The following is a 24,033-nucleotide window of genomic DNA, read 5'->3' on the forward strand; positions in this document are numbered from 1 at the left end:
GAATCCAAATGGACGACCGCAGCAGCCTGGAACAGACCGCCAAGACAGTCACGCGGGCACACCCCGAGCACGCGGCGGGATGGTCGGCGGGCGGCGGGTGGGGCGAGTACATGCGCATCAAGAAGGCCAAGCTCGACCAGCAGTTTGAGGACGGCGACGAGTCGTCCAGCATGCCGCGGCTGTCGTCCGTCCTGGCTGGGGTGCGCGTGTATGTGGATGGCTACACGACGCCGCCGGCCGCAGAGCTCAAGCACCTGCTGTGGGCCCACGGAGGCACCTACGAGCACTACAACTCAAAGTCGCGAGTAACGCACATAGTTGCGTGCAATCTGCCCGACACCAAGCTCAAGCAACTCACCAACGAGAAGGTCATGCGCCCAGAGTGGATTGTCGACAGCATTGCCCAGGGCCGCCTGTTGCCTGAAGACAAGTACCGGCTGTACTCGGGTCGCGTCGCAACGCAGCCCGCGCTCATGCAAATGCTGCCGATTGCCAACAAGCACGCCCCGCACGCTGCTCGTTCTTTTGCAACAACAACAACAACGACGACGACGACGGCTTTGATGGGTCGCGCGGGTCAAGCGCCGTCCTTGGCGGCAGATGCCCAGGAAGCCCAATCCATGAACGTCAACCCTCTACCGCTCGACCAATCGGCCACCACCTCGCCGCCAGAAACGGTGGATAGCGACCAAGACAGCGCCGAGGAGTTTGACAATGACGAGTTCTTGCTGATGGATGATGCAGAGTTGCTCCGGGCGCTAGACCAACAGCAGGAGGGCGAAGGAGCGTTCGCAGAGTCGGAACATTCCATCGCTCCAGCTCCTGCTTCTTCTTCTTCTTCTTCTTCTTCCAAAAACAATGCATCGACGACGACGGCTGGCGCTGCTCGTCCTCTCGGCGATCGTGCGGCAACCATGACCACGCTGGGAAACCCGTCCGGCTTTATGAGCCGATACTACCAGACCTCCCGGCTACACTTTCTGTCAACCTGGGCCGCCGAAGTCAAAACCCTGGTCGCCGAGCTGCTGGAAACGAGCGCAGCCAAGGACTCGACTGGCGATGCACCCATGACGGTGGAGCAACTGATGGCAAGGTCGTTTCGAGACAAGGGCGCTGCGCTTCCGCCAATCCCCGGCGGCAAAGTTCTTGCTCATGTCGACATGGACTGCTTTTTCGTGTCCGCGAGTCTGCTCTCTCGGCCCCATCTGGTCGAGCAGCCCGTGGTGGTGTGCCATTCGTCGTCGACCGACCTTGCAAGCACCAGCGAAATAGCCTCCTGCAACTATCCCGCGCGAGCCAAAGGAGTGCGCAACGGCATGCGATTGGGCGATGCGCGACAGCTCTGCGACAATATCACCTGTGTGCCCTACGAGTTTGAAGTCTACCGCGACGTGATGATCACCCTTTACAAAACGCTCGTGTCGTACACGACAATCATACAGGCCGTCAGCTGCGACGAAGCCTACATTGACATTACAGAACTGGTCCAGCGCGAGATTGTTTCTTCCCAGTCCGAACTCCCGTCCGGAGGAGACGCACAAGCGGCTGAAACGGACCACTCCCAGCCACCTCCCGTACATTCGGCGAGCTGGACACCCTCGGCCACTCAAATCGCAGCATCCATCGCGGCAGTCGTGTCACGCATCCGACAGGAGATCGCGACGCGCACTGGCTGCCCAGTCTCCGCCGGCATTGCGCACAACATGCTGCTGGCCAGGATGGCGACCAAGCGCGCCAAGCCCAGCGGGCAGTTTTATCTCGCCCCGCACAAGGGTCTCGAGTTTATGCTCACACAAGCCGTTGGCGACCTCCCGGGCGTCGGGTGGTCGCTGGCGCGTCGCCTTGCTCAGCTGGACATTGAAACGTGCTCGGAGCTCGCACGCATCAGCAAGGACAAGCTGCAGGCCGAGTTTGGCAAGAAGATTGGCGAAACCCTGTTCAACTTTGCCCGCGGCGTGGACATGCGCCAGCTCAAGACACACCAGGCTCGCCAGTCCGTATCGGTTGAAATCACCTGGGGCGTGCGCTTTGAGGAGGAAGCTCAAGTGCGGGTTTTCGTGACCACCCTCTCGCGCGAGCTGGAGCGGCGCATGGCGGTCTTGAATGTGACGGGCAAGTCTTTGCACATCCACCTGATGGTGCGCAAGCCAGGCATCACCAAAGTCTACAAGTACCTCGGCCACGGTGTCTGTGACAGCTACAACCGCTCGACGTTGCTCGCGACACCCACGCGCAGCGCAGACGTTATTTTTCATGAAACCATGGCGTTGCTGGCCGATTTGAAGTTTCCACCTTGTGAGTATCGTGGACTTGGCATCCAGCTCACCAAGCTGACTGGCCAAGATCCGCCGTCTGTGAGCAAGCCGCAATCCGGCGCCATCACACGATTTTTCAGCGCACGGGCTCCTGGGGCGGCACCAGTAGAGTCAACATCCCCCGCTCCAGTCACGCACCACCAGCCGGCGATTGCACCAGTCCAGCACCATCCTGCGACAGTGGCGCCCTTAGCTCAAGCGTTTGCAAAAACTCGAAGCCCGCGCGTGTCGGCTGCAGCCCCTGCGCCGTGCGACACTGTCGTGATTGGGGACGACGATATCTTGCCCCCAATGTCGCAGCTCGATCCGGCCGTGCTGGAAGCCTTGCCTGAGGAGGTTCGACTCGGCTTGGAGGCCGACTATCGACGAAAGACTGGAAAATCTGAAGTCTCGCTGGCTTCCCGTCCACGCTCGGTGCTGCAGCAACCGAAGTCCACCTCAAAACCCGAGCAAGTCTTTGCAGCGCCAGTGCTGCCTGCAATGCGCTCTAAACGAAGGCTCACCACGAGCACCGTCGACAACCGCGCAGCAGCAGCAGCAGCCGCAGCGCGTGCAAGCCCTCCACCGCAGGCTGCACAGGCCGACCACGTCCCCTCTCCATCGCAGTGGGACCCTGAAGTCATTCGCCTTCTCCCTCCAGAAGTGGTCAAGGAGATGTATCTCGAGTACAATGCGCTTGTTCAGCGAAAAGAGGAGGCGAGTAGCTCGAGGACTTCAAGCACTGCCGTCCCTGCCGATGCGTCCCTGCATTCCAAACCAGCAGGAAGAGCGTCTGCGAAATCCAAAGGGAAAGGACCTGCTGCAACAGCTGCCACCAAGCGATCGGACCCGCCTGCGAGTTTAACGACTGCGATATCAGCGAGCAGTCCTGTTCCAAATGATGTAAGTTTGAAAGTCGGAGGCGCGGAGATGAACTCAACGTCAGAGTTGTCGTGACTGACACACTTGTCGTTTCATTCTGCTACGGCGTCAGATCGACCCTACCGTTTGGCAGGCGTTGCCGGAATCCATCCGAAGAGAATTGGAGACGGAAATGCGTCTGAAACAGCAGGCGCGCAAGTCTGCCGTGCCAAGCTCGTCCAGTCGCCTTGGTTTTGGATTGCCAAATCAGCCAGAAGCGCTCAACAATCTACCCGTCAGCGTCCAGCCAGACTCGGTGCCACCCTTCTGCAACAATGATACCGTGACCACTGTTGGTGCGGCGCTGCAGCTCTGGGTGGACTCGGAGGCCGTCCCTGGAATGGAAGACGTCCAGGTGGTCTGCAGTTACTTTGAGCGCCTTGTTGAGCAAATGCTGCTGGATTCCTTGCAAGTGCTGGTTGGATACTTTCGGCAAGCAGTGACCGCCAAAAGGAGCACTGACTGGTCGGGTGCCTTCAACGGCATCGTTCAGCATTTGCAAACCGCCGTGCAGGCCAGGCATCGAGCGCGCCTTGCTGGGCTGCACTTGCTCGTTGTGTAATTTTCACCATGTTCACTTATTTATATTGGCTTGTGTCAAGAGTAAACACCACCATCATCCATAATCTGTCTCATGAGAAACGAAGCTGATTTTTATTTAACTCGGATTGCAGAAAAAAACAAAAACGAAACAACCACTGCATGGTGAAGTGTTTCAGTCAATCAAATCACCGCATTGTACAAGGATTATCTAACAAACAACACACCGTCGCTCTAAGCTACACAAGTGTCGTGCGTGTGGTGGTACTCTGCCGCCCTGAGCAAGCCATAAAAGTGTACGCTAGCCGCGGCGAGCACAAGAACATGGAAGATTTGGTGACTTTGGAACTACAAAGCGCAGAGAGCAGATCATGAGGACAGACCCAAGCAAATTTTGCAAGAACAACCATGTACCACTTACAATTAAATCGCATTTCCCGGGGAAGAAGCGTTCTGGAATGCGTGCGGCGTACAAAACAGCGCCAGTGATGTACAGCGCGCCCATGAGCAGCATGTAGCCGATGCCGGCAGCCTCGACCTGGAACATGAAGCCGCTGACAACTATGCAATGGATGCCAGGGACAATGCCCGAAACACCAAACGACAAGAACGTGACCATGCGATGGACGCGGAATCGCGGTGTGTCGAATCGAGGAAGGATGGAGATGATGATGCATGCTGTGCCGAGGAAGACGCAGATTCCGGTGTATGTGTACCGAACGACTCTGAGGATTCGCACAACAGAAGAAGAAGAAGGAGAAAGCGGAATTCGGGAAGAAAAAGAGCGCATGAGGAAGTGAGGGAGCAAACGAGCAAGCGAAAAGCACCGACGCACACAGCTCGTGGCAATTCACATTCCAAACTCAACTCAATTCAAGCACCTGAACAAAAGGGGAGACTTACGTGTTGCACTTGAAGGCATAGTACAAGAACGGAATGGTCGAACCGACGATGAGCATGGAAATGCCAGCATAGTCGAATCTGCTGAAAACGGCAGCGACATTGACAGAGTGGCAGCACACGGTGTGGAAGGTGGTCGACATGCTGAGACAAACGAGGAGGCCGACAAAGAAGGCGGCAAAGCATGCGTGGTCCTCCCACGGATAGTCACCCAGGTGGTAGCTGAATGTCGCGACACAAACGGCCAGAAACGCGAGCCAGCCAACGAGGTGTGTCCAGATGTTGCCCGTCTCGGAGTGGATGCGAAAGATGCTTTCGATGCACTGTGCGAACGTGAACAGCTGCGGACGGTGGTGGTTGAGAATGAGCTCGTTGTCCTTGAGCCAATCTGGCAACTCGTGGTAGCTGACCGTGCGCCATCGCCCGCCCGCGACAATAAACTCGCGCGATAGCAGTGGATCCGACAGCAGCGCCGTCTTGGACAAGTCCGCCGTTGACGATGCAGACGCGGTGAACAGGACTTCATCTGCAGCGGTAACTGAAGCACTAGTCGTCGCAGTCATGGTTGTAGTACCACGCTGCTCCGCGTTGATCTGCACGCCGTCGACCAGCACCGCGTGTGGCATGTGGTGGCTGTTGTGGTTGTGGTTGTGAGCATGACGACGCATCGGCGCTTGGTCGTCGTGGTCTGGGTTGAGGAGCAGAGTGCGTTGATCGGCTCCAGCGTGATCAGCATCACCATCGTCGTCGTCGTCGTCATAGTTGACTGTCAGTCCAGTACGAGCACCACTGTCGCCTTGATGATGACTTGTGTGATGATGACTTGTGTGATGATGGTGAGCAAGCCCGCTGTTCGTCATCAACGGCGACCCAGTTGAAGCAGCAGCCGCAAACTCGATCGCTGCTGCTGGTCGTTCATGATCACCGCTGGCAGCAGTCGCCCTCTGATGATGGTCGCCCTGTTGCTGTTGCTGTTGATGCTGTTGCTGCTGTTGCTGTTGGTGGTGGTAGTGGGGCTGCTCGCTGTCCGCTGATGCCCCGCCACCACTGCCACCACTGCCACCGCTCGTTCGCCTCCGCAAGCCGTCGTTCACTCCCGCCATTTCTTTTGTTCACTCCCGCCATTTCTTTTTTTTCTCGTCCTCCCCTCAAACGCCAAAAAACCTCGTCCGTTTTCCGTTCAACTTTTTTGTCGATCACGTTGTTCTTGTGAGAGTGGAACGTGTTGTTGGCGATTTGGCCGTTTTTTTTGTTGAGGACTGCGTTGAAACGTGCACTCAACAAAAAGAAACAAAAAGAGTAAACGAAAAGGGGGATAAAAAGGCGACAGTCATACGAGGAGTGGCTTTTGAGGAGGGGGGGGGGGTTTGAAATGTTCATCCATGGGGGAATGAGAGCGATGTCCAGCGGGAGACAGGATCAAAGCAACGGGGCGCAGGTGTGCGGCGTGGGGGAAGGGTGCCAATTGGACGCAAAGGGTCAATGTCCACACAGCTGTCAAGACGAGAATGGAAGGTGTCGTGTGTCAGAGACATGAACGCAGAGGGAGACATTTGAAAAGAAACCTGGAGAATCAAAGACGAGAACCAGAGAGAGAGAGAGAGAGAGAGAGAGAGAGAGAGAGAGAGAGAGAGAGAGAGAGAGAGAGAGAGAGAGAGAAAAGTGGAGTTGAACGACAAATCTCAAAGCTGAGCCTCAACTCCAAATGAACGTTCAACTACTTCAGCCTCCCCGCGTACGATGAACATGAAATGCCGAGTACGACTCTGGAAAGAGACGCGCAAAAACAGGAGGAATGTTTCGGCATTCGGAAGACAGTCCTTTTTTGAACTTTTTCTGTTTTTGTTTGTTGCGTTTCTTGTGCAGTCCTATGTTCTAAGATAACTTCAAAATGTTGTCGAACAGTACTATGACTTGGATAGGTCTGATCGGTGGGAATGCAAACTACCCTGTTGTTTCCCCTTTCAACAATCAACAAAATTTTGCACTGAAAATAATCCTGATTTTTCCAAACTTCCTCAATGAGGAACAGCAATCAAAATGGCTGGCTCATAGACCTGCGTGTGTCAGGGTAGAGAGGTGAAATGGAGCATCGAGTCAGTCTTTGTTTGATTGCTGAAAATGCTGACTTACCAGAGTATGTCTGAGAGCCAGCGCGAGCTGCATGATTTCGTCAAGAATGCGAGTGGATGGCTCTTGTAAGGGGGAAGCCGCTTTGTTTGGAAACAGTGTGACCGCGCGTTTGTGTTGACGAAAATGGAGAGACAGGTGGGATGGGAAGAAGATTGGCAACGATGGAGTAAGTCATCTCAATTTCACTGACGCATGGAAGTGGGTGATCAAGTAGAGACAGCAAGAGCGGCTCACTGATGGAGGCGATGTGGACAGCTTGCGTGAGAATCAGATTGGCGACGTTGGAGCGCAAGCGATTGCTGAGACACTCAAAGTGAGCGACGTTGGAGCGCAAGCGATTGCTGAGACACTCAAAGTGAACACGCCACTGTTTTCCCTCGAGGTTGCGTGAGTCTCGTTTGAACTAATGCATGGAGTGGTGATTGCAGTAGATGACAGTGAGAGTGCTCACTGCTGAAGAGGGGCGGGCAGTCTGAGCTGTAATCAGATTGGCGATGCTGGAGCGCGGGCGTTTGCAGAGGCACTCAAAGTGAACTCGTCGCTGCGCATGCTCACGTAGGTCATCTTACTTTTGCCGATGCATATGAGTGGGTGATTTGAGGAACTCCAAAGTGCTCACCGATGCATGGGATGAACAGTTTGAGCTGGAATCAGCTTGGCGATGCTGGAGCACAGGCGATTGCAGAGGCACTCAAAGTGAACACGACGATGGAGAGGCTCTAGTAAGTTATCTCACTCTTGTTGGTGCATGTGGGTGGGTGACTTTAGCAGAAGGTATTCAGCGTGCTCACTGCCGGAAGGTGTGCGGACAGTCTGTACCATAATCAAATTGGCGATGCTGGAGCGCAGGCGATCGCTGAGGCTCTCAAAGTGAACACGAACCTGATTTGGATCCGGTAAGTCATCTCACGTTTACTGATGCATGTGAGGGATTCATAAAAATTCCGAATGCTCACTGATGGAGGGGATGGGCAGTCTGCACGCGAATCGGATTGGCGATGCTGGAGCACAAGCGATTGCAGCAGCACTCGGAGAGAACAAGACGATGACTGAGCTGCAGTAAGTGCTTACATCGAGCCAGCATCATTCAGACCTTGCTACGTTGTCAACCTGCTCACACTTTGAACGGCAGTCTAGCGAGAAATTGCATTGGCCAAGTTGGCGTTCAAGCGCTTGATGAGGCACGCAAAGTCAACCGCATTCTGACTCAGCTTGAGTAGGTTGCTTGTTCTTGCCAATGAGAGCCATTGATGCTCCGTCCATGTTCCTCGAACCAATGCTCAATGGAAACGGCCCTCCGGATGGTTCCTTTATTTTTTGCTTGTTCATTGCACAGCATCGAGGACCAGATAAACCCGCTTGCATTCTCCTTGCTTCCACGATTGACAACCTCTGAAGACTGGCAGAGCGTGTTTCACCTGCTGACAGGCCGACACGAGCTGGAGAATCAGCCCGCACTTCTCCCTGCACTACCAGCCGAGATTGCCGAGCTCGTTATGGACGAAGCGGAGTACTTGCAAGGCGTGCAGCACATTCACCAAGCGTGGTCTAGGTACAATCAGTTCGATTTTCTGAAACTTACAATGCCTCGAAGCAGCGATGGAAATTCAATCCGAGTGAAAGCGATTCAAGTCCTTCGTGAACAGTACAAAGCCAAATCGGGCCGTTTCGATCTGATTGTTCGAGACGAGCAAGGTGCTGTTCGATACAAATGGGCTGCAAAAGCGCGTGTCGTCGATTCGACCATTCAGCTGGTGACAATTTCGCCAACAGACCATCCTGTCATCCGCCAACTGCGCGCGGGTTGGGAGGTTGAAGTTCAACTCGGTCAGTATTACAGTTTTGTGCGACTTGCGTCGCTTTCTGTCGGGTATATCGAACGACAAGATTAGGGATTCATATCTATGCGCTGTTGTTTCCAATACATTGAAAAAGAACTCGAAAACCGAGCAATAGTATGGAATAGCCGAGCTGAAGGCGTCGGTTCACTACGTCCTTGCCATTGGATTCTTTTTTTTTCTGCTCCACACGATCGACTCCATTTTTCTCACTCGTCAATTTTCATCCATCTTCAGTTCTCAGAACCCATCGCAGTCACTTCAACGCAAATTTACTGTAACAGCTCGAATGCGGCCTGCGTTACGGCCGACCGGCAACCCCACCCGCGGCCCAGCTGCCCTGTCTGGCGTGGTAGTGCACAACGCACACAACCGACCGGCCGGCATCTCGATTGTCGCGAGCAGCGGCGCAGGGCAAGAGTTGCTCGTTGCAGCCTCGTCCAATTTCCAGCACCCAAGCAACAACCGAGCCAGCGACCACGACGAGGAGGACAGCTACTCCACTGGCAGCTTCAACGATGGCGATGATGACGATGATGCCCGTGCCAGTGCCAGTGCCAGTGCTGGGGTGAAGCGCGATCGGGTCGTGTGGACGAGAGACCCGAGCGACCGACGAAATCGGCTGCTCCCACTGGTCCCGCGAACCGTCGGTGAAGACGAGTACTACGACCAAGAGGAAGAAGACCAAGACTTTGCACGAGAATTAGAAGCGCAGGATCAGGATCAAGACCAGGACGGCCACGATCGTGAATTTCTCAGACAAGGACCGTTCAAGCGATCTGGTGAGAATGACAAGAAATCCCTTGAGCGAATCGCCTTGTTGCCAGCACGCCAGAGCAACCAGCAGGCACTCCCCAGCAAGAGACTGGCTGCTAAAGAAGCCGCAGCAAGCTTGGCAACTACCACACTCGGCTCGACAGCATCAAGATTGTCGGGACCCACTGGTGCCGTCTTTGGTCGAAGCGCACCACTGTCGTTGGCTGGCACGGAAGTAGAGCTCGTTCGTAGCACTCGCACCGGAATCGGGCGGAGGCGAACGACCAACAAGGATGACTCGGATGGCGACGAGGGCGAGGACTTTGAGCCCGGGCGCGACAAGACCTACCAGAATGCCACTCACACGCTGATTTGGCATCGCGTCACACCCACTGATACGCTTCAGCACCTAGCGGTTCGCTTTGGCGCAAGTGTAAGCCATGAACGATGACTTTTTGAGTGCTTTTCGGAAGAGGAGGTTTTGTTGTTTGTTTTTTTGGGTTGGTCATTTTGCTCATTTGGCTCAATTTCCTGCTTCTCTTTCCGATCGTGCTCACCGATGTAGGTCTCGGACATTAAACACGTCAACCGCATCTGGCGTGTTGAAGAGCTCTCGACTCGGCGACGCGTCCGAATACCGGTGGCACGTTACAACATTATCAGCGAGCAGCTTCACGCTGAAGGCCTTTTTGTTGAGGTTCATCCGTTTGAACGGTCTGACGACGAAAGCGACGACCGAGAAAATCAGTCGGCATCCGAACAGCCTCCCGGGTCGCGGCACAGTCACGGATTGACTGGCGAGAGTACAACTCTGAATCCTGTCGCCAAGCCAGTCCCGCGCTCGACACAAGTCGACATCACCAGTCTGCTCAATGAGCCATTGCCTCAAATTGCCACCCCAAGCCCCGACGATGCGTCTCGTCTGACTGATGCCATTTCCCCGGAGCAAGCACTGGCAGTTGTGCAACGCGCCGAAGCAGAGCGCGCCCGCCGAGCATGGAGTTGTTGTTCTCCGATACAGCTCGCCGTTGGCGTGTTTGTGATTGTTTGTTTACTCATCCCTATGCTATTCTACTATGAGATTGATATTAAGGGCTTTCGGCCGGGCTAGGAGACACGGTCGATGCTCGCCTCTCATTCAAGTTTATTTATAATTCACATAAATCCTCATGTCTACGTGTTATAGATGGAGGAACGAGGCTTTGGTTGAGTGGTAGACTGAATTTTAGTATCTTGCTAACAAATAGAAACAAACAATTCAACTGCCAGATGGTTCAATTCCTCAACTGCAATTCCTCCCTCACTTCAATCCAAAGTCTGGGCTGACGCGAACGTGTCATTACACAAAGTCCGGTGAGGAAACCGGAAAAGCTGCGCTTGCCATTCTGATTCTGATCTGCATTTGTCGTCATCGCCACGCTTGCTCAAGGGGCCGTGTCTTTTTTCGAAAGGGGTTTGTTGCTTGGAAGGCATAGGAATGCCCTTGTTGTGGTGCAAAAAACCAACCGATGAGGCTGGACCTTTGGAGGGTCACAAATCGGAAACAACAGCCATCGTGGAGGGTTGGTCTGCTGCATCAGCCGACCGGCTGGAAGCTTGCTTGGCCAACTCTTCGTGTAGACGCTGATTCTCGAGTTGCAATGTCAACACAGAGCTCATCAAATCCGAGACAACAGTGCCAACGGCCGGATTGCCAAAGTTTGTCGTGCCGGCATCGGTAAACGGCTGAGCTCGGGTCTGATACTCTGAGGAGCGCTGCTCTGGAGCAGAACCGCCACTGTTGGAGCCCGAAAGGTCCGGGAACACGTGTGGGGCGCTGCTACTGTACACTCCAACCGAGAGGGGTGATTTTTCGGACAAGTTTTTCGTGGGCTCGTCCAAGTACAAGCGCGCAACCTCGTCGGCATTCGAGACCAGGGGCACTTGCCTCTGGTCGTCAATGTACACGCTTTTGCAAACCTCCGCGTCCTCTTGGCTGGTCAGTGGTGCTGGGAGTGCAGTGATAGGGTCGCTCGTATTGGTCGGCTTGCCCGCCAACAGAAGGTAGATTTCACTGGAACTGAGTACTCGCGACGTCGAAAGAATGTACTCGACGTCGCGGGTGACTGGGTTGCGAACAAACTCGCACCGCGAAATCATCCAGCAGAAAGAGTTGCCCTTCTTGGTGATGAACCGGAAGGCCACTTGTGTTGCAGGTTGATCAAACAGACCTCGATGGGCGTTCAGAGTGCGGGGCACATCGAGCTGGTGGTGAAACCGGTACGGCGAAGCGCCCATCAAATCAACCGGCTGGTATCCAAGCAGCCTTGTAATGTTGGGTGACACGTACAAGAACCGCCCAAACAGATCGTGCCGTGCAGAGAACTCGTCCGAGTTTTCCAAGGGACTGCCAAAGTGCAAAACACGAAGCGCGCTACATTGTCGTCCCACCGCCACCAAACAGTCTAGTGCATGGCCGTTGCGGGACATTTCGCGAAGCTTAAACTCAAACCAGACTGGGTCACCCTTGATCGGAACGAGTCGCGAGTTGATGACTGTTGCACCGAGCTCGGCGGTTGCCGCGTAATCGACCGCCTTGATCGGGTCCAGCTCACGGTGCCGGAGGCCTGCACGAACACGAGCGCTATCGGGAGAAGGGCACAAGTCGAACAAGAACTTTCCAACTAGTTGTGCCGGACGGTAGCCAAGAATTGGAAAGCACGAGCGTGAAATCTGCGGGTAGAGAGGCGAATCGCAGAATTAGAAAAGAGGAGCTTAGTGGTTTGCAGAGAACGAGAGGAACAACGACAAGGACGACAAGGACGACAACGACAACAACAACAACAACAACAACAACAACAACAACAACAACAACAACGACAAGGACGACGACAAGGACGACGACAAGGACGACGACAAGGACGACAACGACAACAACAACAACAACAACAACAACAACAACAACAACAACAACAACAACAACAACACGAAGCGCACGTATTGCCGATGAAGACTGTCCCCTACGGGTGCGTACCTGCAGTATTCTGCCGTCCCGGTTGAGAACGATAATCAAATCTTCGACGTGATCCAACAACAGCTGATGCCACTCTGCATCGTCCGCGCGCGTGCCTGGTGACGATTGCATCCTAGCCAGCTCGTTGACTGTCGTGAGTAGCTGGTCTTCCCGTGGCGTTGCAGTGTCGAGCGCCAACGATACGGGCGAAGACACGCCTGGTTCCGAGCTGCGATCGATGATATTCCCGTCCAACGAGTCGGTTGAGTCGTCTGCAGCCGGATCCATTGAAGACAACGATGAAGGGCCTGCGAGCAGCACAGCAAAGTCAAAGAACGAGCAGGACAATGACAGTCAAACACAAAAATACACACACAAGTCAAAGCAACTAATATGCCATGGCTCATCAATAACGGAAACGTACCACCACCACCACTACTACTACTACTTCCACCGACGAGTTGCTTCAGATAGCGGAGGGTCATTGCGAGCACGGACGTCTTGTCAAGTCGTCCCTCCGACTTGCGGCACTCTGGGACCATTTCCTGCAGGTTTGCGAGGATTTCGTTAACGCGATCACGGCGGCGCTTTTCGATCTGCCGATGGCTGACGGTGGTGCCCTTGACCCTGTGATTGTACGAAATCGGAAGGGGGGGGGGAAGAGAGTGAGAGAGAGAGCGAAAACAACAAGAACAAAAGACGGGGGAGTGGGTCTCAGAAATCAGACGTTACCATAAACAAACAAACCAAAACAAAAACAAAAACAGCAACTTTGTCACCACTCTAACACACACACACGCGCGCGCACACACTTACGCTCGTTTGGGCTGCGGCTGATGCTGCTGCTGCTGCTGCTGATGCTGCTGCTGCAGTGGCTGGTCGTCGTCGAGGAGCAGCGTGGTCGGCTGTGCAAGGAGGCCTGAGTCGTCGGCCGATGACGCTTCGACGGACGCCTCGCTCGATGCGACTCTGGCTGCCATTACACCGGCTGCTGATGCTGACGAAAATGCTGCTGATGCTGATGCTGATACGGAGGCCAATGCTGAGGCGGGTGGAGACAACCCCGCTGCTGCTGCGACGACGGTTGACAGCGCATCGTCGAGTGATAGGGTCTGACTCTGGTGGCCGCCGTGTTGTTGACGCCGCTGCCGCTGCTGCTGCAAATGCTGATGCTGATGCTGATGCTGATAATGGTGCTGGTGCTGGACGGCAGCCAGGCTCAGCGGCGCAGTCGACCACAGCGCGTCCTGCTGCTGCTGCTGATGAAGAGTGACGCGGGTCGCCGTCGTCGCTGTCGGCGCTGACACGACCTCCTGCTGCTGCTGTTGTTGCTGCTGCTGCTGTTGCGACTGCTGAGGCTGCTGAGACTGTTGCTGTGGATAGTGGTAGTCGTGGTAGTGCTGCTGCACTTGCTGCTGCTGCTGCTGCTGGACGCGCGCTGCGGGACCGAAGCCGTCCGCCGTCCACCCCGCTGCTGCTGCTGCTGCTGCTGCAGTGGGCTGGCCGTGCATGAGCTGCTGCAGCGAGCCTGGGACTGGCGCTGCCGGCGCTGTTGTCGCAGCGAGATGCTCTTCAATGGCCTCGAGCAGCATGTCGTTGTCGGTGGTGTAGCCGACCATCGCAGCGAGATCATCGCCCAGACCCAGCGGAAGGTGACTTGCACCTGCACCACTATGCTGATGCTGCAGCATAGCACTTTTGTTGATCTGCTGTTGTGTGTGTTTGTGTTTTTGTTTGTTGTTGTGCTTGGTTGCTCAGACAAGAAAAGAAAGATGACAAATCGGGTAAGAAGAAAGAAGACAAAAAAAGAGTGAGCTGTCAAAACGTTCGAAAATGCTGCTTTTTGCTTTCTGTCATTCAACCAACCCCCTCGGAGGGATGCTGCACTTGTAATGGCACAAAAATGCTGTATTGTTTCAAGCTCCAAAAGCATCTCGCAAGTAAGCACAGGGGGGGGGAGGGGAAAGAGCAGAGCTTGGTTACAACTCGCTTGGCGGCTTTGGAGCAAAAATGACCGTGCTGATGCTCGAGCCCTTCTTGCCTCCAAACTCAAACACTCGGTACTTGATGACAGCATAGGTCGTAAAATGGGAGGCAAACGCAGCCTTCAGCTCGTCGTTGGTCCAGTTGCAGGACGTGATGATGAAAAGCCCAGTGGTGCGCGGCGACAGCTTGCGTCTCCGGTCGTCATCGTCGTCTTCCTCTTCCTCGTCTGCGTTCTCGTCATCGTCATCGCTGGGCGGACGCGGCTTTACTGCTTGCGAGCACAGTGCATGGACTTGTCGCACGTAGGCAGCACGCGCGCTCGCGCTGTTTTGCGCCAGACTAATAGCGTCGTACGTGCCCTTGTCAATGCACAGGTCGAACGGGAAGCGGTTTTTGTCGTTCTGGAGTGCGGATACATCATCGTTGATGAAATCAAACACCTGAGACGGACAAAATGTAAGCGCGACGGTGAGTTGTTGCATTTCCCAACTGTTGCTCCATTGTCCTTTTCCTCCCTTCAAGTCTGTTCCGACCTCTTTTCGTCTCATCGACGATTGCATACCTGATAATCAATATCCAGCTCGTCAGCGGCCGCGACTTTGCGCGCCAACTCGATTGCAGGCTCCGAGTAGTCGATTCCCAGCAGCGACTTGAATCCGACGCGAGCCTAGAAAAGTGTCCAACCGCGCCCCGCCACAGACAAACCCCCCCCCCACATATACGCCAAAATGCACACCCAAATCAAATATGCGCCAACTCTGAGTGAGTGAGCGACCATGCACAATTCACCGTCCCCTTTGACAGCCGTTCCACGAGGCTCCTCTGCACAGCGACCACCCTTGGGGGCTCACCAGCTCGACGAGTGATACACCGTTGCCGCAGCCAATGTCGACGACAGAGAGGTGCTTTGGCAAGCGCGCGTCGTCCTGGATCCAGTCGACGACGCTCTCGACGGCGTCCATGCCAAACCAGACCTCGCCAACATCGCCGCGCTCGTCAAAGTTGCCCACTTCGCGCTCGTACACTTGGTCCCAGCTGGTGAAGCAGAATCATCCAGCAAACAGAGAACAAGCATGAGCACAAGTAGAATCGGGCTTGGAAAAACGCAAAACAAACAAAAAGGAGCTCGGTTTCTCAGAAGAAGCGTTTCGAAGAGACTTCTGAGACGGTTGGTGGAGAGTCAAGCAAGGTTTATTACTATTCGCGAGTGCCGAGCTTTGAAGGCTCAGGCGCAATCTCAGCAGCGTCGTCAGCCATTGTATTGAAACTGGAGAAAAGACTGAGACGAAACGAGATGGAGTCCAAATAGATCTAAGAGGCGGAAAAGAGTGGCAAAGTAGGAGCAATGAATTCAAGCTAAAGGAGATCTAACTGGAGAGGCCATTGGACGAAGAAGAAGCAGAAGGAAGGGAAGGAAGCCGAGATGAGCTGAATGACTGAGAGTTGCATTGGGAGCAAAACTGGTTGCCCCATCATCACAGTGCTCCCCCATCTCCCATTGCCTCCCAATTGAGCTCAGATTGTCATCCAGAGTAATTCTCAGACGCTTCCCTCAATCTGAACAACCAAATCTCAGTTTCCCAGTCTTTCTATTTTTCTCATTTTCATTTTTTAATTTTTCGCTCCTTCCACCATCAGCATGATCGGACGAGGTGGACGAGGCGGGTTTCAGCAGCAGCAGCAGCAGCAGCGTGGCGGTGGCCGCGGCGGTCGCGGAGGGGCAGGAGGACGAGGCCGTGGCGGTGGTCGTGGCGGCGGTCGGTCGTTCTCGCGCCCATCGTCCGACAGCAGCCACAGCCACAGCAACGGCAACGGCAATGGCAATGGCATGAGCAAGCCGCAGCGTCGTCCGCGTGCACGGAGCGAGCTGGACGTGTACGAAGAGGAGGACGTTGCTGACAATCCGAACGAGCTGCGCCGCATGGACAACGTCGACATTTACGAGTACGAGCTGCCCGAGAACTTTGTCGACGAAGAGGTGAGGACAGCTCAGCGCAGTCGCGGTGCTACTACTTGATCAACAAACAGCACGATAGTCAAGAATAGTGGTGGGAGCTGGAGTTTGAGAGTGGAAGCAAGGGGAAGAAGGAAGGAAGGGGGGGAAGGGTTGAAATCCACGTGGAGTGAGTGGGACTGCATTGCAAAACGGGAGGACGACGAAACGTTGGACAGTGGGAACTGGGGAAGGGAGTTGGAGAGAGACAGAGAATGAGAGAGACAGAGAGAGAGAGAGAGAGAAGGCAGAGGGATGGGCGGGTCGGAGTTGGGAGACGGCGAGAGAGGGACCGAGAGGAAGAGAGAGCAGAGCACCTCAGCACTACAGAGTCAGTGATCAACGAGGCTGGGTCAAAAGGTGGCTGAGGTTGTGAAGGGAGTTGCGTAGTGAAGGTTGTAAGGAGGCGGGGACAACGGGGATGGCAATTCCACATGGAAAGCGAGAGAGAGACGGGAGGATGTATGGAACAGCATTGGCAATGGAGAAGCACTGACGACTACGATGACTATGACGATGACATTGACAACAATGACGATTTGTGAAGGATGGCTGACGAAAGCAAACTCACAATGGCTGCTGCTCTTGACTTCAGATTGACGAGGACGAGGCATTCACGGCGGAAGACTATCTGCGCTATGGCAACGTCGGAGGCGACAGCAACAGCAAGAAGAACAAGAGCAAGTCCAAGGCAAAGAGCGTCAAATTCACACCAGACATGTTCATCAACATGGACGAGAACGACAGCGGGCGATCTGCTCGCGGGAGACGGGACGACGACGACGACGACGATGAGGACGACGACGAAGTCGATCTCAGCGAGAACAATCCCGAAGCCATGGACATTTCAGAGCTCCTCGATGCTGACTACGACGAAGACGAGGACGACGACGATACGGTCCAGACGGGCAAAGGCGCAAAAGCAGACAGCAAGAGCAAAAAGCAAGCAACCAAGAAGCAGCCCGCGTCCAAGTCTGGCAAGAAGGCTGCTCCCCAATCAAGCGACGAGGACGAGGACGATGATGACGAGGACGACGACGACGACGACACGATCTTTGACGACGACGACGACGACGAGGACGAGGACGACGACGAAGATGGCGACGACGACGACGATGAGGAAGACGACAGCCCCGCTGCCAGTCGGCTGAATCGCCTCGTCGCTTCAATCGAGTCGCTCAGCAGCGCCAAGGGCGGCAAGAAGCCCGCAAAACCAAAGCGACAGCAGGAGCGCACCGAAGTGATTGGAGAATCCGAGTTCAACCTCAGCCGTCGTAAAGTAGCCACTGGCGACGAGGACGACGACGACGACGACGACGACGATGATGATTCCGTCGGTGAAGTCGACATGAATGATCTGCTCGGCGAGCTCGGCGACACGGCCGAGTTTGCGGCGCTCAAGTCTAAGCTCGGCAAACTCGCCAAGTCGGTCGCCAAAAACTCCAAGTTGCCCCTCTCTAGCCAGCTCAGTCGCAAGTCCACCGCAACGAGCACAGGCGAGCGCGTGCAGGTTGGCGCTCTATCCAGTGCTGCCAAGCTGTCAGTTCCGCTATCACAGTTTGAAAACCAGCGAATTCAACGCATGGTGGCGTACGAGGACACCTCCCGCGACATTTCCAAGTGGGTGCCGACTGTCAAGCGAATGCGTGAAGCCGAACACCTCAGCTTCCCCTTGAACGCTCCCCATAGTGCTCCCGCAGTGACCAGCGCGACCCTCGCGACCAAGTACACCCCGCAGAGCGACATGGAGCGCCAAATCAGTGAAGTGCTGCAGGCCAGCGGTGGTTCTGCCAGCGGCGCAGGCATTGAGCGTGTCATGATTGAAAGCGAGCAGGCAATGCTTGCCGACCGCAGCATGACACCGGAAGAGCAAAAAGAACGGCAACGGCAACTTGGTCAGATGCGCGCCATGCTCTCGTACTATGAGGCCAAGTGCAAGCGTATCAAGAAGATCAAGAGCAAGACGTACCATCGCATCAAGAACAAGGCTCTCAAGCGCAAGGCCGGCGAGGCTGGTGCAGAAGAGGAGGAAATGTCGCTCGAAGCGCTGGAAAAGCTCGATCCCGAGGCGGCGCGCGAGCAGCGCAACCAGCTTGAGCGCGACCGTGCCGAAGAACGCCTGACTCTTCGTCACAAAAACACATCCAAGTGGGCTCGCAATATGCTGGCGCGAGGACATCTCGACGCCAACGAGAAGCAAGCCATGCAAGACCAGCTCCAGCGCGGCGACATCCTTCGCCGTCGTGTTGCATCTGGCGATGATGGCTCGGATGACGATGGTCAAGGCGAAGGCAACTTGGATGGTGGTGACAATGACGACAATGACGACGACGACGACGACGACGACAATGAGGACGAAGGCACCCGCCGAGGGCGCCTCGACAAGATTGAGTCAGAACTGGACAAGGCCTTGCCCGCCGGTGGCCTGATGGGCCTCAAGTTTATGCAGCGTGCGCTTGAAAAGAAGCGCCAGGAGGCTCGTCTCTTGCTGAGCGATCTGCGAGATGAAATGGAGACCGAGCTCGAAGGCGACGGGCTGGACGCTGCTACTACTCCTCAGAAGCGCCCGGCGGATGACACCAACGACAATGGACGCAAGCGCATTCGCATGCATGGCAATGATTCGGAGCAGGACGACGACGATGAAGAGTACGATCAGCTGGAGGATCCAATGTTGGCGGCCAAGCGTCGTGAGGCTCGCGAACAAGCCGCCCGCGATCAGGCACGCTCTAGCACCGTTGCAGGCCGAAGAACCTTTGGCCAGCAAGCAGACGGCAAAAAATCGGTCAACTCTCCCGCCAGCAGCAAGGCCGCCGTTCGGGCGGTGGACAAGCAATTCACCGCCGACGGTGCTTTGCAGATTGACAGCGTCGCGATGAGCGCCGGCCATTCGACGCGCGTCAGCGGATTTTTGACTGTTGGTGACGGCTCTGCAGACATGGTCGAAGCGACGGACGCGAGTGCCACCACGTCCAGCGATGGCATTGTCAACCGTGTCAAGTCGTTCGACGAAAACAAGGATACCACCGCGCCCCTTTCACGCCGTGCTGCCAAGCGCCAGCAACAGCAACAGCAACAGCAGCAACTCGAGCAGGCCGCTGCGGCACAGCAGGAACAACAGCCTCACGCAACTGACGCTGCTGGTGAAGACGAGGACGACGACATGGAAGGAGGAGCCAACCCGTGGCTCTCTGCCGCTTCTGGGCTCGATGATGAGCACACGCGCAGCGGCTCCAATCTGCGTGCGGCCTCCGCATTGGCTGGTGGTCGCAAGGCACCTTCCAACGCCTCCATCTCAAAGCAAGCGAACGCGCCCACGCTCGGGCGTGTCGACAAGCAGCTCGCCAAGGCCGCCAAGGGCGTGCTGGATGCCAAGCGAGCAGAGACTGCTGCCCAGCTCAAGAACGTTAACATTGACACGTCTGTCGGCGCCACGTCGCTTGCAACCAAGCAGGCGCAGCGCGCTGCCGTGTCCGCCAGCTTGGACGACCAGGACGACGAGGATGACTATGTGCTCGATCCTTCCACGGCTGTGCTGATGGACGACGACGCGCCACGCACTTCCAAGCGCAGCGCCGCTTCGGCCGCCGCAGCCATGGACTTGACCACCAGCTCTGCCGAGCAGCGCAAGCTGATTGAGCGCGCGTTCGCGAACGACAATGTTGTGGCCGAATTCGAGGCTGAAAAGCGCGCCCTCGTCGAGGCCGATGCCCCCAAGGACGAGGACGTGACTTTGCCCGGTTGGGGTGCATGGGGTGGCGAGGGTATTGCCGACCCGTTCCCGAAGAAGCGCGAAATCAAGAAGGCTGCGCCTGGCGCAAACAAGCCTCGCGCCGATGCCAAGCTCAAGCACGTCATCATTAACGAAAAGCTGGATCGCAAGGCTGCCAAGCTGCAGGTCGGCAACCTTCCCCACCCCTTCGCAGATCGCATGCACTTTGAAAAGACGATGGCCATGCCTGTTGGCAAGGAGTGGAACACTGCCAGCACCTTCCACAAGCTCGTCAAGCCCAAGGTTTCGGTCAAGACGGGCACCATCATCGAGCCTCTTAACATTACCAAGGACGTTATCACACAAAAGAAGGCAATTGCAACTGCCCACCAGCATGCCGAGCGCAAGAAGAGCGCCAAGACTGCTCGTGCGTGAACAAGTTATTGCCATGTTTTTTTAACAAAATCTCTTCGTTGTTTTTTTCTTTTGTTTCCTTCTGCATTGCTGTGCTTTGCTGTTTTCCATGTAATACCAAACAATCCAACGTTGTTAAACTTCTTCTTGTGTTAAGGTCAACATGGTCGTGTTTATTCAAACCTCGGGAAAGCGCTAGGTTCAGGAAACACCTTTGAATGTTGCATGAGAAGAAGAATGACAACATTGCGCCAGCACGAAACTCTCCTGTTTTACTGGACATTGGCTTCAAGCCACTGCTGGACCTGGGCACGATCGCGGCCGAGCCAAGCGCTGGAGGCACGGATGTGCTCAAGCGACTGCTGCACGCTGCGCTCGATCGAGGGGTTGGAGTGCACCTTGTAGAAGGCCTCAACGTCGGCGGCATCCGCGTCGGTGACGAGCGCCTCGGACGATGCAGAGACGACGCGCACAATGAGGAAGCCCGAGACGAGGCGGGCGTTGTACTCGGCCCAGTGGGACTTGACAAACTGCCAGGTGGCGTCGCGGGCGTAGCGGTTGTGGCCGCAGGTCGCCACGATGGTGTGCAGGTCTTGCGAACGGACCTCCTCGGACAGCGACATTTCGAGAACACGCTGGATCAAGGCCGGCTCGCGAGTGTGGCCGAGCGCGCCCAGGCAAATCAGCTGCAAGTCAGCAGAGTCCGCCTTGCGGAAAATGCTCACAACAGCGTCGAGCGCAGCGGCGCCGCCGTGGGCGACGACAGCCGAGAAGGCTGGGCCGCGGACATCAGCGTGCAGCGCGGCAGTTTCGCCCTTGACAAAGCGGTCAAAGCGCGACTTGGCCTCGGCAATGATCTGCTCGTCGCCGTAAGCACCGGCGGCAGAAAGAACCAGCGGACGAAGGAGCGACGTGAGGTGAGACTCGGTGCCCTTGGCGGGAACCTCCCAGCCAACCTGGCGCGCGATGGGGGAGACCAGGGCAAGCGCAAACTTGCGCAGGCGCTCGCGGACAGCCTCAGGCTCGCGGTACCACGTCGAGGAGAGCGCGCGGAGCGAGCCAAGAATGTCCTCCCAGACAGTGTACGCCGTCTCGCCCTTGTAGTTGGCAAGCAGAGCGAGGGCCTGGGCAGTCGAGCCATAGCCAGCCGAAGCCAGGGCGAAGGCATCGTTGACCAGGCCGACGCGATCAGCCGGGGGCAGCGTGGGGATGGCAGCGCCAAGAGCGCCGACAATCTCTTCGGCGTACTTGACGCGGTAGAAGCAGGTCTGACCAGCGTTCAGCTTGAACCAGCTGCCAGCAGCATGGCCAGCAGGCAGGGGGAACTTGCCCGAAGCGTCCGCAAACACCGAGTCGGTGGGCTTGGCGCCAGAAGCGTCCGCGATGCGGAGCGGGACGAGCCAGCGGGTCTTGTCGTCGGCAGCAGCGGCGGGGCCAACAGACAAGAAGCGGCCTTGGGTGACTGCAACGCCGTTCTGGCCGTCAAGGCCGACAGTGACGACCGGGTAGCCCGTCTGAGTGGTCCAGGCATCCATCATGCCACGGACGTCCTTGCCGCTGGCCTCGCCGAGCACCTGCCACAGATCGCGGGTCGACGCGTTCGAGAAGGCGTACTTGGCAATGTACTTGCGCATGCCCGCCTTGAAGTCCTCCTCACCCAAATACGAAACGAGCATGCGGATGACCGACGCGCCCTTTGCGTAGGAGATGGCGTCAAAGATCTCATCGACCTTGTTGGCGGCCGGGACCTCGACTTCGACGGGATGGGAGGAGACCAAAGAGTCGAGCGAGAAGGCGCGCTTCATCTCGTTGATGACAAACTGCTCCCAAACGTTCCACTCAGGGAAGAGCTCGTGAACAGCGAGCCAGCCGACCCAGGTCGCGTAGCCCTCGTTCAGCCAAAGGTCAGTCCACCACTCCATGGTGACGAGGTTGCCAAACCTGCAAGCGAGGTGGGATTGTGTTTGTGAGTGGAGCAGCTCTCGTTTTCCAACAGATAATCCCCACCTCCTCCCCCTTACCACTGATGGGCCAGCTCGTGGCACGTCACGTAAGCGATGCGTTGCTTGATGTGGATGGGGGTAGTCTCCTCGTTGAACAAGAGGAGGACGGTGCGGAAGGTGACAAGGCCAAAGTTTTCCTGAAAACAAACCAAAAAGGGGGGAGGACGAACCAGCAACCATGAAGCCATTCCAAATGGTGCGTGAGCAAAGCGGCATGAAGAGCAACACACCATCAAGGTGCAAATCAACTCGAAAACACAAAAAAAAAGAATCGGTACCATGGCACCGGCGCCGAAATCGGGAACGGCAAGCATGTCGAGCTTGGGAAGGGGGTAGGGCTGGGCAAAGTACTCGGTAAAGAACGAGAGGGTCTTGACGGCGACATTGAGGGCAAACCGGCCTTGCTCGGCGAGGGTGGGAGGGGTGTAGACGCGGATGGTGACGCCCTCGGATGTCTTGGACTCGATGTGGTCAAACTCGCCGACGGCAAACGCGAGAATGTAGGTGGACATGATCGGGGTGGTCGAGAAGGTGACTTCCTTCTTTCCATCGACCGTGCGCTCGCCAATTGCAGGCATGTTGGACAGGGCGACAAACTTGGGGTCGACGGCGAGGACGACGTCAAAGGTGGCCTTGAGCGCGGGCTCGTCCCAGCAGGGGAAGGCGCGACGAGCGTCGGTCGCCTCGAACTGGGTCACTGCCATGAAGCGCTTGTCGCCGTTGGGCGCCGAGTACGACGAGCGGTAAAACCCAGCGAGCTTGTCGTTGAGGATGCCAGTGAAGGCGGTAGTGAGCTTGATCTGCTTGGTGGCGCCCGAGGCAGCAGCAGCGGCGGCGGCGGCCACTGCGCCGGCGGGGAAGGTGAGCGTTGCCTGGTCGGACTCGACTGCATAGGCAATGCTGGTGGCCTTGGCGCCGGTGGCAGCGAGCACGGCAGACTCGAGCACGAGTTCCTTGGCGTTGAGCACGATCGTATCGACCGCCGCGTCGACGACGTCCAGCCTAGCGAAACAGCAACAACAACAACAACAACATCATCATCATCATCATCACATACATACAAACGCCCCCAAGTCACACAACGTGAGCAAAACGCAATGCAAGCAGTAGTGGTCGTGTGGTATCTGTCAGCAAAAGCTCACAGTGGTCATCATCCACCAACCGCTTCCCACAACGCGCCCAAACCAAATACACAAGCAACAGCTCAACTCAACATCACAGTGGATGGAGATCGAAAGAGAGAGAGCGCGCGCGAGGGAGAGAGAGAGGGAGCTAGAGTAGGAGACACAGACTAAAACAAAGCAAAAACCAACAAAAGCCCTCCGTTTCTCAGAAAACAAAACCAAAACAGCTGAGATTGACGTAGACTTACGTGACGGTGACGACGCCTGCGAAGGTGAACGCAGTGAGGTCTGGGGTCAGACGCAGCTCGTAATGGCGCGGACGCACATTCGCAGGCAGAAGCTCGCGCTCAGCAGTCATTGCGATAGGGAAGGCGGTGGGGCAGGGGGAAAAGATTCAATGAGGAGTGAGGTTGACGTTGTAATAATC

The 24,033-nt window shown here is 56.0% G+C and overlaps 7 protein-coding genes across 7 annotated transcripts; 3 read left to right on the plus strand and 4 right to left on the minus strand.

Annotated features, from left to right (window-relative positions):
* Positions 1–8: 8 nt before the first annotated feature.
* Positions 9–3,251, plus strand: CAOG_06968 (hypothetical protein; the record flags this gene model as incomplete). The annotated part of the gene is made up of 1 exon (XM_004343642.2): positions 9–3,251. One exon carries the CDS (start codon positions 9–11, stop codon positions 3,249–3,251), a length of 3,243 nt encoding a protein of 1,080 aa, XP_004343692.2.
* A 738-nt stretch (positions 3,252–3,989) lies between these two features.
* On the minus strand, positions 3,990–5,281 carry CAOG_06969 (adiponectin receptor protein 1; the record flags this gene model as incomplete). The annotated part of the gene is made up of 3 exons (XM_004343643.2): positions 3,990–4,103; positions 4,177–4,480; positions 4,659–5,281. The coding sequence occupies 3 exons, from the start codon at positions 5,279–5,281 to the stop codon at positions 3,990–3,992; spliced, it is 1,041 nt and encodes a 346-aa protein (XP_004343693.1).
* Positions 5,282–7,833: 2,552 nt separating this feature from the next.
* On the plus strand, positions 7,834–10,493 carry CAOG_09029 (hypothetical protein; the record flags this gene model as incomplete). The annotated part of the gene is made up of 5 exons (XM_011272415.1): positions 7,834–7,847; positions 7,921–8,004; positions 8,125–8,340; positions 8,864–9,815; positions 9,948–10,493. 5 exons carry the CDS (start codon positions 7,834–7,836, stop codon positions 10,491–10,493), a joined length of 1,812 nt encoding a protein of 603 aa, XP_011270717.1.
* Positions 10,475–14,173, minus strand: CAOG_06970 (hypothetical protein). The gene is made up of 4 exons (XM_004343644.2): positions 13,191–14,173; positions 12,799–13,001; positions 12,396–12,682; positions 10,475–12,094 (listed from the first exon to the last, which is right to left on the minus strand). The coding sequence occupies exons 1-4, from the start codon at positions 14,063–14,065 to the stop codon at positions 10,913–10,915; spliced, it is 2,547 nt and encodes an 848-aa protein (XP_004343694.2). The 5' UTR covers positions 14,066–14,173; the 3' UTR covers positions 10,475–10,912.
* Positions 14,174–14,267: 94 nt separating this feature from the next.
* CAOG_06971 (hypothetical protein) lies at positions 14,268–15,630 on the minus strand. Its single transcript, XM_004343645.2, has 4 exons — positions 15,559–15,630; positions 15,212–15,395; positions 14,923–15,027; positions 14,268–14,800 (listed from the first exon to the last, which is right to left on the minus strand). Exons 1-4 carry the CDS (start codon positions 15,615–15,617, stop codon positions 14,354–14,356), a joined length of 795 nt encoding a protein of 264 aa, XP_004343695.2. The 5' UTR covers positions 15,618–15,630; the 3' UTR covers positions 14,268–14,353.
* Positions 15,631–15,935: 305 nt separating this feature from the next.
* On the plus strand, positions 15,936–20,670 carry CAOG_06972 (hypothetical protein). Its single transcript, XM_004343646.2, has 2 exons — positions 15,936–16,338; positions 16,949–20,670. The coding sequence occupies exons 1-2, from the start codon at positions 16,000–16,002 to the stop codon at positions 20,498–20,500; spliced, it is 3,891 nt and encodes a 1,296-aa protein (XP_004343696.1). The 5' UTR covers positions 15,936–15,999; the 3' UTR covers positions 20,501–20,670.
* Positions 20,571–24,001, minus strand: CAOG_06973 (aminopeptidase puromycin sensitive). The gene is made up of 4 exons (XM_004343647.2): positions 23,855–24,001; positions 22,761–23,484; positions 22,501–22,619; positions 20,571–22,420 (listed from the first exon to the last, which is right to left on the minus strand). The coding sequence occupies exons 1-4, from the start codon at positions 23,962–23,964 to the stop codon at positions 20,752–20,754; spliced, it is 2,622 nt and encodes an 873-aa protein (XP_004343697.2). The 5' UTR covers positions 23,965–24,001; the 3' UTR covers positions 20,571–20,751.
* Positions 24,002–24,033: the final 32 nt, after the last annotated feature.

This window comes from Capsaspora owczarzaki (assembly GCF_000151315.2).
Source record: "Capsaspora owczarzaki ATCC 30864 unplaced genomic scaffold supercont2.13, whole genome shotgun sequence".
Classification (NCBI taxonomy): domain Eukaryota; class Filasterea; order Ministeriida; family Capsasporidae; genus Capsaspora; species Capsaspora owczarzaki.

Excerpts from the sequence above, each read along its gene's own strand:
- CAOG_06970 (XM_004343644.2), bottom strand. The coding sequence starts at position 14,065 with ATGCTGCAGCATCAGCATAGTGGTGCAGGTGCAAGTCACCTTCCGCTG. Across the intron at positions 13,002-13,190 it reads CAGCCGCAGCCCAAACGAGC|GGTCAAGGGCACCACCGTCA; the intron begins GTAAGTGTGTGC and ends GTACAATCACAG. Across the intron at positions 12,095-12,395 it reads GGGACGGCAGAATACTGCAG|ATTTCACGCTCGTGCTTTCC; the intron begins GTACGCACCCGT and ends CTCTACCCGCAG.
- CAOG_06971 (XM_004343645.2), bottom strand. The coding sequence starts at position 15,617 with ATGGCTGACGACGCTGCTGAGATTGCGCCTGAGCCTTCAAAGCTCGGC. Across the intron at positions 15,396-15,558 it reads AAGCTCGGCACTCGCGAATA|CTGGGACCAAGTGTACGAGC; the intron begins GTAATAAACCTT and ends CTGCTTCACCAG. Across the intron at positions 14,801-14,922 it reads AGCTGGATATTGATTATCAG|GTGTTTGATTTCATCAACGA; the intron begins GTATGCAATCGT and ends TGTCCGTCTCAG.
- CAOG_06972 (XM_004343646.2), top strand. The coding sequence starts at position 16,000 with ATGATCGGACGAGGTGGACGAGGCGGGTTTCAGCAGCAGCAGCAGCAG. Across the intron at positions 16,339-16,948 it reads AGAACTTTGTCGACGAAGAG|ATTGACGAGGACGAGGCATT; the intron begins GTGAGGACAGCT and ends TCTTGACTTCAG.
- CAOG_06973 (XM_004343647.2), bottom strand. The coding sequence starts at position 23,964 with ATGACTGCTGAGCGCGAGCTTCTGCCTGCGAATGTGCGTCCGCGCCAT. Across the intron at positions 22,620-22,760 it reads ATTTCGGCGCCGGTGCCATG|GAAAACTTTGGCCTTGTCAC; the intron begins GTACCGATTCTT and ends GTTTGTTTTCAG. Across the intron at positions 22,421-22,500 it reads CACGAGCTGGCCCATCAGTG|GTTTGGCAACCTCGTCACCA; the intron begins GTAAGGGGGAGG and ends CCTCGCTTGCAG.